The sequence below is a fragment of the Mustelus asterias genome, chromosome 7, assembly GCF_964213995.1.
Source record: "Mustelus asterias chromosome 7, sMusAst1.hap1.1, whole genome shotgun sequence".
NCBI lineage: Eukaryota > Metazoa > Chordata > Chondrichthyes > Carcharhiniformes > Triakidae > Mustelus > Mustelus asterias.
In genome coordinates, this window is record NC_135807.1 from 39,136,635 (window position 1) to 39,149,531 (window position 12,897).

Genomic DNA, 12,897 nt, shown 5'->3' on the forward strand with positions numbered 1-12,897 from the left:
AGTTTGAAAAACAACCCCTACAACCATGTCGGATCTTGTCTGACAAGGGGTACTTGATTGGTCGTAAATTGCTTTGGAACACCAAGCTTATGAAGTTGCTGCATAAATTCAATTTTTTTTCCTGTTAAAAGTTATACTGGAAAGGAACAATGCTGAATTACTATATAACTGGGCCGTGTTGTGAATGGCGACCAAAAACATGTAATACAGCATCATCTGAGGGTCACTAGAGGATCACTGTATATAAATGGGAGTGGATATAAGTTGTCTCCATTTGCTGTCCAACTAGTCCAAGAAGCTGATAAAACTCATTTGCATTGCACCCCTGATTAAAACATAAGAAATAGCAGTAGGAATAGACTTTTTAACCCCTAGCGCCTGCTCTGCCGGTCAGTAAGATCATGGCTGATTTGATGTGGCCTTAACTCTACTTGTCCCCAATAACCCCTGACTCCCTCGTCAATCAAAAATCTGTCTAACCAAACCTTGAATAGATTCAATGACTCAACCTCTCTTGCTTGCTGGACAAAATAACTCCAAACACTAACAGTCCACTGTGAGAAGAAATTCTTCCTCATCTCCATTTTAAATGGGAGACCCCTTATTTTGAAACTGTGCCCCCTAGTTCTAGATTCTCACTCAAGGGAAACATCCTCTCATCATCTACCCTATAACACTCCCTCAGAATCTTATGTTTCAATAAGATTACCTATCATTTATCTTTCTGGGTTGTGATTACGAGGGACCTGCTCAAAATTGCTCAAATCTACTCAAAATTGCTTTGAATTACACGTGCACCTGCTTTGGTTTGGGAAGCCTTCAGCTTTGGGCTATTCCTAGTTTCAGTCCAGGCCCACCCTTCTCAGATGCATCAGTATCTTTCAAGCCAATGTCTCGGCATCTAAAACTGATAGACCATTTGCCTTTTGGGTCACTGTTTCTGGCTTTCCGCCCCTGCTTCTATGAGGGAGGGGAAAGGAATTAGCCTCTGAACTATAGAAAGGGAAGAAGATTGCCTTTGTGGAATGGAGGAGAAAAAAAAGGAGGAAACAAATTGGGAGAAGGAAACAAGAACTCCTCTGAAATGTGATGGGGACAAAGCAATTCCTCTGAAAATTGGAAGGAAATTGGCCAGATTCAAACCTAGATTCAAATTGTTTGGACTTCTAACTTCTGGGTGTCTACGTTTTTAGTTAGATATCTACTAAAGTTCTAAATCCTGCACCTTATGGAGAGGGAGTACAGGCGTGCAACAGAATCAGACCGTGTGAAATCTGGAGCATGAAGTTAGCAGCAATTGTCTTGGCTGATATCTCTTTCTCAAATTTAATAGTCAGGATTTATGAACATATGTAACCATTTAGCCCAGCAGTCGAGAAATTTCCTTTCAAAATAAAATTAAAACAGAGAGTTCCCTCAAATCTTAGATCAGGTGAGTCATTTGATTATGTTTATTTACCCACTGAGCCATTGGAGGTAGCTTATTGTCTCCATTTAATTGTGTTCATGAAACTTTACACTCCAGGTACAGGAGGAAAAAAAAACTTGGACAGCCTGCAGGACAACCCATCTTTGGTTGGCAAATTGCTTTTGTAGATGAGCAGAGTTGCTAATAGGGAATCGCTTGTCCTTAAAACCAGCCAGTCAAATTATATCGATTAGATCTGGTCATTCAGTTCACAATGTTAGGGGGAGCTTCTTCACGCAGAGAGTGGTGGGAGTGTGGAATGAGCTGCCGGATAAAGTGGTAAATGCTTTTAACATTTAAGAAAATGTCACTTTTAATTTGAAAATTTCACTTTTAATATTTAAGAAAAACTTGGACGGGTTCATGGATGAGAGGGGTGTGGAGGGATACGGTCCAAGTGCAGGTTAGTGGGACTAGGCAAAAAATGGTTCGGCACAGACAAGAAGGGCCAAAAGGCCTGTTTCTGAGCTGTAACTTTCTATGGTTCTATGGTTACTTTAACTAATTTATGCTGACTTCAGAATTAAAAACTAATAAGTTTGATACTATGATTTCATATGTCCACTTGAGCTGCAAGAAATCAGCATCATTATATACTCCAAATATAGTTGTCTGGAGGGAGCAATTTGAATTGTAGAATAAGAAACTGGAGTATTTTTGGTTACAGGTCTATCGCTATAGCGAGAGTAGGTAAAGTAATAAGTTAAGACAATTGGGAAGATGTACATTGTAGATACATTAAAGTGCATTAGTTCAAGTGTTGTTCACTAAATATTGGTGCCAGTACGTTAAAGAAACCAAATGATAAAATGAAGGAGGTGCAGTGCTTGTTTTGAACAGTGATTAGCAGAGACTAGATGTGTGCAACATCTAATGGGTAGTATGGAAAATGAAAATCGCTGTCATCTTTACTTAGTAGAAATCTTGCTTGCTGAGCTGCCAAATAATGCAAGAGAAATCTTGCTGATTCTACTCCATTCCAGTTCCCCAGTTGGTTTTCTGGGAAAGGCACACCCCAATATAACACTGTACCAGATAGACAGAAGGCCCCGGCCTACATACTTGGATTGTGCAGTTGTGAAGTTGAGGTGACAAGTGGACATGTTTGGGGGTTGGTTGAGAGCAGGAACCGGAACTGTGAAGACTCTTCTACTGTATTGCAGAGTATTCTGACACACTGCGCTTATTTGAGGGAGCATGTTATCAGTGCAATTTATTTGCAACCGTACAAATATCAGTGCTTTTTGGTATGCAAAGTGTTTGAGACCAAAGTGCTTTGAACGCTCAGTAAAGTAAAGATATGGTTAATGAAAAGGAAATTAGAATTAATATGGGACACATTTATGGCTGGAAGTTAAAATGGAATATGTAGTGCATTGATTCAGGCTTGCTGAAACTTTATTGTAATTATGTGGATGGTGGAGGGCTGGTAAATTTAACTGGGATCGGTATGTAGTTGGACAGAAGTAGATTATTCAATCTCTTGATCATGTTCCTAGTTATTCTTTATAACTTGGTGCTATCGATCAAGGTCGCCTTGAGGAGGAGTTCATAGAATGTATCCGCGATAGTTTCCTCGAACAGTATGTAATGGAACCTACGAGGGAGCAAGCTATCCAAGTCTGGTCCTGTACAATGAGACAGGAATAATAAATGATCTCACAGTTGTCATGGGGGACTTTAACTTTCCAAATATTGATTGGAACCTTTGTAGGTCAAATAGTTTGGATGGGGCACTTTTTGTGCAGTGTGTGCAGGAGGGTTTCCTGACACAATATGTGGATAGGCCGACAAGGGGGGAGGCCACATTGGATTTGGTACTGGGAAATGAACCGGGCCAAGTGTTAGATTTGGTTGTGGGAGAGAACTTTGGAATAGTGACCACAATTCGGTGTCTTTTGTTATTGCAATGGAGAGGGATAGGGCCGGACGGCAGGGCAAGGCTTACAATTGGGGGAGAGGTAATTATGATGCAATTAGGCAAGAATTAGGGGGCATAAGATGGGAACAGAAACTGTCAGGGAAAGGCACTGATGAAAAGTGGAACTTTTTCAAGGAACAAATACTGGGTGTCCTTGATAGGTATGTCCCTGTCAGGCAGGGAGGAAATGGCCGAGTGAGGGAACCGTGGTTCACAAAAGAGGTGGAATGTCTTGTGAAAAGGAAGAGGGAAGCTTATGTAGGGATGAGGAAACAAGGTTCAGATGGCTCGATTGAGGGTTACAAGTTAGCAAGGAATGAGCTGAAAAAGGGGCTGAGGAGAGCTAGGAGGGGACATGAGAAGTCCTTGGCGGGTCGGATCAAGGAAAACCCCAAGGCTTTTTACTCTTATGTGAGGAATAAAAGAATGACCAGGGTGAGGTTAGGGCCGGTCAAGGACAGTGGTGGGAACTTGTGTATGGAATCAGTAGAGATAGGCGAGGTGATGAATGAATACTTTTCTTCAGTGTTCACCAAGGAGAGGGGCCATGTTTTTCAGGAAGAGAAGGTGTTACAGGCTAATAGGCTGGAGGAAATAGATGTTCGGAGGGAGGATGTATTGGCAGTTTTGAATAAACTGAAGGTCGATAAGTCCCCTGGGCCTGATGAAATGTATCCTAGGATTCTTTGGGAGGCGAGGGATGAGATTGCAGAGCCTTTGGCTTTGATCTTTGGGTCCTCGCTGTCCACGGGGATGGTGCCAGAGGACTGGAGAGTGGCAAATGTTGTTCCTCTGTTTAAGAAAGGGAATAGAAATGACCCTGGTAATTATAGACCGGTTAGTCTGACTTCGGTGGTTGGTAAATTGATGGAAAAGGTCCTTAGGGATGGGATTTACGACCATTTAGAAAGATGCAGATTAATCCGGGATAGTCAGCACGGATTTGTGAAGGGCAAATCGTGCCTCACAAATTTGATAGAATTTTTTGAGGAGGTAACTAGGTGTGTTGATGAAGGTAGGGCGGTTGATGTCATATACATGGATTTTAGTAAGGCGTTTGATAAGGTCCCCCATGGTCGGCTTATGATGAAAGTAAGGAGGTGTGGGATAGAGGGAAATTTGGCCGATTGGATAGGTAACTGGCTATCTGATCGAAGACAGAGGGTGGTGGTGGATGGAAAATTTTCGGACTGGAGGCAGGTTGCTAGCGGAGTGCCGCAGGGATCGGTGCTTGGTCCTCTGCTCTTTGTGATTTTTATTAATGACTTAGAGGAGGGGGCTGAAGGGTGGATCAGTAAATTTGCTGATGACACCAAGATTGGTGGAGTAGTGGATGAGGTGGAGGGGTGTTGTAGGCTGCAAAGAGACATAGATAGGATGCAAAGCTGGGCTGAAAAATGGCAAATGGAGTTTAACCCTGATAAATGTGAGGTGATTCATTTTGGTAGGACTAATTTAAATGTGGATTACAGGGTCAAAGGTAGGGTTCTGAAGACTGTGGAGGAACAGAGAGATCTTGGGGTCCATATCCACAGATCTCTAAAGGTTGCCACTCAAGTGGATAGAGCTGTGAAGAAGGCATATAGTGTGTTAGCTTTTATTAACAGGGGATTGGAGTTTAAGAGCCGTGGGGTTATGCTGCAACTGTACAGGACCTTGGTGAGACCGCATTTGGAATATTGCGTGCAGTTCTGGTCACCTCACTATAAGAAGGATGTGGAAGTGCTGGAAAGAGTGCAGAGGAGATTTACCAGGATGCTGCCTGGTTTGGAGTGTCGGTCTTATGAGGAAAGGTTGAGGGAGCTGGGGCTGTTCTCTCTGGAGCGGAGGAGATTGAGGGGAGACTTAATAGAGGTTTATAAAATGATGAAGGGGATAGATCGAGTGAACGTTCAAAGACTATTTCCTCGGGTGGATGGAGCTATTACAAGGGGGCATAACTATAGGGTTCATGGTGGGAGATATAGGAAGGATATCAGAGGTAGGTTCTTCACGCAGAGAGTGGTTGGGGTGTGGAATGGACTGCCTGCAGTGATAGTGGAGTCAGACACTTTAGGAACATTTAAGCGGTTATTGGATAGGCACATGGAACACACCAGGATGATAGGGAGTGGGATAGCTTGATCTTGGTTTCAGATGAAGGTCGGCACAACATCGTGGGCCGAAGGGCCTGTTCTGTGCTGTAATGTTCTATGTTCTATCCTCTCGGAAGAAGCAATCACAATATGGTTGAAAATAAAATACAGATGGAGTGTGAGAAGGTAAAATCCAATACCAGTGTCATGTGCTTAAACAAAGGAGACTACAAGGGATGAGGGAGGAGTTGGCTAAGGTAGACTGGGAGCAAAGACTTTATGGTGGGACAATTGAGGAACAGTGGAGGACTTTCAAAGCAATTTTTCACAGTGCTCAGCAAAAGTATATACCAGTGAAAAGAAAGGACTGTAGAAAAAGAGATAATCAGCCATGAATATCTAAGGAAATAAAGGAGGGTATCAAATTGAAAGAGAATGCATACAAAGCGGCAAAGATTAGTGGGAAATTAGAGGATTGGGAAATCTTTAAAGGTCAACAGAAAGCCATGAAAAAAGCTGCAAAGAAAAGTAAGATGGATTATGAGAGTAAACTAGCTCAGAATATAAAAACAGATAGCAAAAGTTTCTACAAATATATAAAACGAAAGAATGGCTAAAGTAAATATCGGTCCTTTAGAGGATGAGAAGGGGGATGTAATAACTGGTAATGAGGAAATGGCCGAGGCATTGAACAGGTATTTTGTGCGGTCTTCACAGTGGAAGACACAAATAACATGCCAAAAATTGATGACAAGGAGGCTATGGCAGGTGAGGACCTAGAAACGATCGTGATCACTAAAGAGGTAGTGTTGGGCAAGCTAATGGGGCTAAAGGCAGACAAGTCTCCTGGCCCTGATGGTATGCATCCCAGGGTACTAAAAGAGATGGTGGGTAAAGTAGCAAATGCGCTCGTGATAATTTACCAAAATTTGCTGGACTCTGGGGCAGTTCCAGCATATTGAAAAACAGCAAATGTGACACCACTGTTTAAAAAAGGAGGTAGACAAAAGGCAGGTAACTATAGGCCGGTTAGCTTAACTTCTGTAGTGGGGAAAATGTTTGAATCTACCATCAAGGAAGAAATAGCGAGACACCGGGATAGAAATTGTCTCATTGGGCAGATGCAGCATGGGTTCATGATAGGCAGGTCAGTTTAACTGATTTACTGGAATTATTTGAGGACATTGAGTGCGGTGGACAACGGGGAACAGGTGGATGTGGTGTATCTGGATTTCCAGAAGGCATTCGACAATGTGCCACACAAAAGGCTGCTGCGTGAGATAAAGGTGCACGGAGTTGCAGGTAATGTATCAGCATGGATAGAGGATTGGTTAATTAACAGAAAGCAAAGAGTGGGAATAAATGGATGTTTCTCTGGTTGGCGATCAGTGACTAGTGGTGTGCCTTGGACCAGTGTTGGGACTGCAGTTGTTCACAATTTATATAGATGATTTGGAGCTGGGGACCAAGTGTAGTGTGTCAAAGTTCACAGATGACACTAAGATGAGTGGGAGAGCAAAGTGTGCAGAGGACACAAAGTGTGCAGAGGGATATCGATAGTTTAAGTGAGTGGGCAAGGGTCTGGCAGGTGGAGTACAATGTTGGTAAATGTGAGGTAGGAATAACAGCAAAATAGATCATTATTTAAATGGTAACAAATTGCAGCATGCTGCTGTGCAGGAGGAGTTGGGTGTCCTTGTGCATGAATCGCAAAAAGTTAGTTTGCAGGTGCAACAGGTAATTAAGAAGGCAAATGGAATTTTGTCCTTCATTGCTAGAGGGATGGAGTATAAAAACAGGGAGGTTATGTTGCAGCTGTATAAGGTGCTGGTGAAGCCACACCTGGAGTACTGTGTACAGTTTTGGTCTCCTTACTTGAGAAAGGATGTACTGGCACTGGAAGGGCTGTAGAGGAGATTCACTAGGTTGATTCTGGAGTTGAGAGGGTTGGCTTATGAGAACTGAGTAAACTGGAACTAGACTCTTTGGAATTTAGAAGAATGAGGGGGGTTCTTATGGAAACATATAACATTATGAAGGGAATAGATAAGATAGAAGCAGGGAGGTTGTTTCCACCGGTGGGTAAAACTAGAACTAGGGGGCACAACCTCAAAATAAGGGGGAGCAGATTTAGGACTGAGTTGAAGAGGAACTTCTTCACACAAAGGGTTGTGAATCTGTGGAATTCCCTGTCCAGTGAAGCAGTTGAGGCTGCCTTGTTGAATGCTTTTAAGGCAAAGATAGATTTTTGAATAGTAAAGGAATTAAGGGTTATGATGAGCAAGCGGGTAAGTGGAGCTGAGTCCACGAAAAGATCAGCCATGATCTTATTGAATGGCGGAGCAGGCTCGAGGGGCCAGATGGCCTACTCCTGCTCCTAGTTTTTATGTTCTTATCCCTACTTTTCTGGACAATTGTATGCCATTTCATACTGATCATTCATGACTGAACCTTCAGTGCTCCCTTATTCTCTCAGGCTATATGTATAAGCCATATAGTAAATATTTTTTTTCAGATTCCTACTCTCTAACTCTGCTTATCCATTCTAGTGGTGTAAGTGTATCCAAGTTACTCCACCAAAATAACATAAAAATTACCTTTTAAGTTTGTAACGGCAAATGTATATTTCTATATTACACCTGCACCCACCAACTTCTGATTTTATCGTTCTTGGATGTAGGTGATGCTAGCACAGCTGTACTTAGTATTGCCCATCTGTAGTTGCCCTAAGAAGATGTTGGTTTTGGCTTTTTTCTTGAACTGTTGCAATCCTTCTGGTGATATTGGTTCCTAGGTGGTATTAGGTAGGGAACTTCCAAGGTAACATCCGAGCTCCAACAACATTGGTTCCCTGCAAGCCACTAAACTCCATGGTAAAAGCATCTTTTTCAGTGCCTTTAAGTAGCATTCCTCCTTTTGTATTTAGCCTCGATTCCCATTTTAGAATAGCTGCACAGGTCTGGCCATAGACTTTCAATGATTTATGTACTATAAATTTTTGGTTCTTCTACTTAGAAGTTCATAACATAATTGATGTTATCCCCAACTCGAGTACCATGTCAAAATTTATCTGTGGAAGCACTTTCCCTGTGACATCGAAATCTGCAATCTATTTTTCTCACCCAAACACCTTACACCAGCATATATCTCTGTAACTGAAAAACTAAATCAATTTCCAGCTAATAGAATAAATGCAACAATAAAGCATTGTCCAAGGGATTAAAAATGGAAGTGCAATAGAGAGTTTTGCAGATGCAACCTTTGCATCCAACTGGGAGTAACGGTTAGTGAAGCAAGTAGTCTAGATGTCATCCTGCATTATGCACTTGTATAGCGGGGTTGTGGGATGTGACTTTGTTATCCATAAGATGCTGAATAAGCTCACTTAATTAAAACTGATCACAAGAACTTGCATTTTTCTTCTATAGATCATTTGTTTCTTTACTGCCCCACCCTCTTGCAAACGTACAGAAATGTTGGATAGGGAAAACAAAATCTAGCTTGTTCCGTTCAAGTGTGATGTATTTTGCATTAGGTCAGGGATTCCCAAGTGTGGCTCTGAGAAGATTTCAGGGGGTTGCGTTAGAGGTGGGGCTAGAGGATGGAGCTAAGGAGTTGTCATCAACTTCCTTTTATTGAAAAGTATTTGAAATGCATGAAATGTGTGTACCAAACCAGTGAATGTTCTTATCCAAAGGATATTTCTTGTAGAATCAATATGAAAAAAAGAACAACTGCTGTGATTGCCTAACATGGGCAGAGGCAGTCTGTATCTGAAATTTGAAGACAACATCCTAGTTGGTCTGTTCATTAACCTGACTTTCTGTAGCTAACTGACCTGCTCCTTACATGGTGCCTTCTCTATTTTGAAAGCATTGTTATAACTCTTGTTGCAGCCAGGAAGAGTAGGGAGACAAAACCCTAGTAGTACATGATACTGCAATCTGTGCTAGCTTAGAATTAATTGCATGATCATATTAGAATAAGGTAACAAGGCTGAGATGGTGGGTTTAAGTTTGATGAATAATGGTCACTAGCTGATATAACTTGACCATGTGTGGAAGTTTCTCATAGAATCATAGAAACCCTACAGTGTAGAAAGAGGCCATTCGGCCCATCGAGTCTGCACCGACCACAATCCCACCCAGGCCTTATCCCCATATCCCTACATATTTACCCACGAATCCCTCTAACCTACGCATCCCGGGACACTAAGGGGCAATTTAGAATGGCCAATTAACCTAACCCGCACATCTTTGGACTGTGGGAGGAAACCTGAGCACCCGGAGGAAACCCACGCAGACACAGGAAGAATGTGCAAGCTCCACACAGACAGTGACCCAAGCCGGGAATTGAACCCAGGTCCCTGGAGCTGTGAAGCAGCAGTGCTAACCACTGTGCTACCGTGCCGCCCCATCTACACCATGTTTATGTATAGGGAAAAGGAAACTATTTTAGTATTTGCAAAGACACAGTAATCACTTGTCCTTCTAGATGGTATAGATGGGTATAGATAGAGTGAATGCAAGCAGGCTTTTTCCGCTGAGGCTAGGGGAGAAAAAAACCAGAGGGCATGGGTTAAGGGTGAAAGGAGAAAAATTTAAAGGGAATATTAGGGGGGGCTTCTTCACGCAGAGAGTGGTGGGAGTGTGGAATGAGCTGCCGGATAAAGTGGTAAATGCGGGGTCACTTTTAACATTTAAGAAAAACTTGGACGGGTTCATGGATGAGAGGGGTGTGGAGGGATATGGTCCAAGTGCAGGTCAGTGGGACTAGGCAAAAAATGGTTCGGCTCAGACAAGAAGGGCCAAAAGGCCTGTTTCTGAGCTGTAATTTTTTATGGTTCTATGGTAATGGTTGAGTGTGGAAGGTGATGTCTATGGAACCTCCTCCCCCACAACAGCGACACGTCTTTAGCCTGGGTTTCTATCCATAATGCATTGCTGAAGAGAAGCCACGTGGTGAAGGCTGGTCAGCTTTGTCCCTTCTTCCCTGCCCCTCTCCCTCACTGTTGGCTATCTGCACATGCCCCAGTTGTGTCAAGTGTTGGGAGGGATAAAGCACAGCCGGGGCAGCTCCCAATCATGTCTCCCCTGCTGTGGCTGATGAAGAAGAGGATTAAAAATAACATTGTTGAGAACAGGCTTTGAGTGAAATCAAACTTGGTATGAAATTAAAATGACAATGTGGTTTTGAATATAAATGGGGCTGGGCAGGTAGTCATGAGGATGCCTAGGATTTGTTAAACATTGGCCATGCAGGAGCTCCCATGAACTCTCAATATTCTGTCATGAAGACAAATGCAGCAATACCTTGGACAATGAAGGCTCTCCCAGAGAAACAGTGGGAGCTTTGCACTCAGTCATGCGTGCAATGGGGTCCATTTTCCAGTGTGCATGCTGTCTGGTGGTAGGTTTGTTTTGGCTGGTTGTGGATGTTGGCACCGATTATTGGTTTAATTTAGTTTCGCATTAAGGAAAATAAAAAAATAACATTTTTAATTATATAGCTACTTTTATACAGGAAAACTTCTGTTCCAGAGGGCGCATTGGAATTTTTTTGAGTGAAAAGATAGAGAGCCCCCGCATTGTTACGAGCACTGACCTCCTATGTGCCATATAGTAGCCTCCCGAGAGAAGTGAAAAACCAGATCAAAAAAGACCAATTTAGGCATAGTAGAGAGGTAAAAGATTTAGAAAAATCCTTTCTAATATAGCACCTAACCAATTACTTCACTGGAGTAATTTATAAACACACTGGCCCCCCACTCCTGCTAATGAAATGACTTCTGTGCTCAGAACCTAGTCATTTTATTCCTGAAGCCCACAATCACATTTATAGTCCTACTCTTGAGGCCTATCTGAGTACCTGTCATTATAAACTTGAGATCAATTTTGCTCCTCCTTTTCTTAGCCTTCAATATCATTTGTGGCAAAGGGGCCAAAATTGAACACCGTATACTGAATGAAACCTAATCAAGGTTTAGTCTGAGGGTAAAGTCATGTATTTTGTCATGGATAGCCCTGTGAATGCAGCCCTGTACTCTCTTTGCTTTAGCTGTAGTTTCCATCATTGATTGTGAACCTTGTGCATCAACGTTTTCTTTTGTTACAAGTTTCATTTGTGTTATAAGGTTCAAGTGCACTTAGCATTGGTCCTTCTCCCATGAATAATAATATGTGGGTCTAAGTTAAATGCCAGACTTGGGGGCCCATTGTCCAAACACATCAAAAGAAAGACTTGCATTTATATAGCTCCTTTCACACAGACATTTCAAAACACTTGCAGCCAATGAAGTCCTTTAGAAGTCTAATCACTACTGTAACGTAGGAAATGTGGCAGCCAATTTGCACACACAAGATCCCATGAACAGAAATGTGGTGATGACCATGTAGTCTGTTTTTGAGAAAAGATTGAGGGATAACTCCCGCTTACCTTCAAAGTACTACCTTGGGATCTTGTACATTCACCTGAGAGGACAGGTGGTCTAATGTCCCATGTGAAAACAGCACCAGTGACAATGCAGTACTCCCACAATACTGCATTGGAGTGCCCAAGTCTTGGAATGTGACTTGAACTCTCAACCTCCTTACTCAGAAGCAAGAGTATTACAAACTGAGCAACAGAAAAGACCTGTTAGTCTCCAAACAGATCACAGCAGTTGATTTATTTGTAAGGGTCAATTCTTGGATCCGTTGTAGCAGCTTCTCACTTCCTATCCAGTAATTTGACACCCTTCTGTCTCGAGGCTGACTTGATCACTAACTGCCCTTTTTGGTGCCTCATTATTTTTGATACATGAGCTTTATTAGTCATCAAGATATTCAACTTTGGAAATTTAGCCAGCAAATCCTGATTAGGCCTTCAATGCTGTATAATTGCACCCCATCAGGATCTTCAGGAGAGGGGTGAGAAAAATAGGAAGCAAACTTAAGCTTATAATAGGAAATGATTGTTTTATCAACAATACTTTAAATAATGGGACAGGGTGGTAAATCTTAACCTCTTATGTGCTTTAACTTACAGAAATACACAAAACACCATTGGGTGTGGAGCTGCTGTCTTTTGGTGGTAATCATTACATAGAAGGGATGTCACCTTCAGCACAGTTGAGTACAGAGCCTTCCTTCAGCCTTCTTGGTAAGGATACTAAACTCTCAAAATTTAAGGTGCAAACTCTTTTTTTTAATTTGCAGGGAAAGGAGAAAATTGTGGAGTTTCTTGACCATTTCTCTCTTGATGTCTCATACCCTTATATTCTTTAATTGAGGATTGGCAAAATATAACTCTGTGAACCATTAGTAGGTGCTTTTGTTGCACCCCCCCCCCCCCCCCCCGCAAATCCTTAGCCCCAAACACTCCGAATATTGTAAACAATAGGTTGGTTTACTTGGTGTGTTTAGGAGGGGAGAAACTTTTATCCCTCCATGTTG

General features: G+C 42.3%; 1 protein-coding gene across 6 annotated transcripts in view; it reads left to right on the forward strand.

Moving 5' to 3' along the window:
• The window catches only part of LOC144495654 (uncharacterized), a 361,405-nt gene that overhangs the window by 195,227 nt on the left and 153,281 nt on the right, over positions 1-12,897 (forward strand). For all 6 annotated transcript variants that reach the window (XM_078215920.1, XM_078215921.1, XM_078215916.1 and 3 more), the window contains exon 4: positions 12,491-12,604. In XM_078215920.1, coding sequence (XP_078072046.1) covers positions 12,491-12,604 — 114 coding nt within the window. The remainder of the gene's footprint in view (positions 1-12,490; positions 12,605-12,897) is intronic.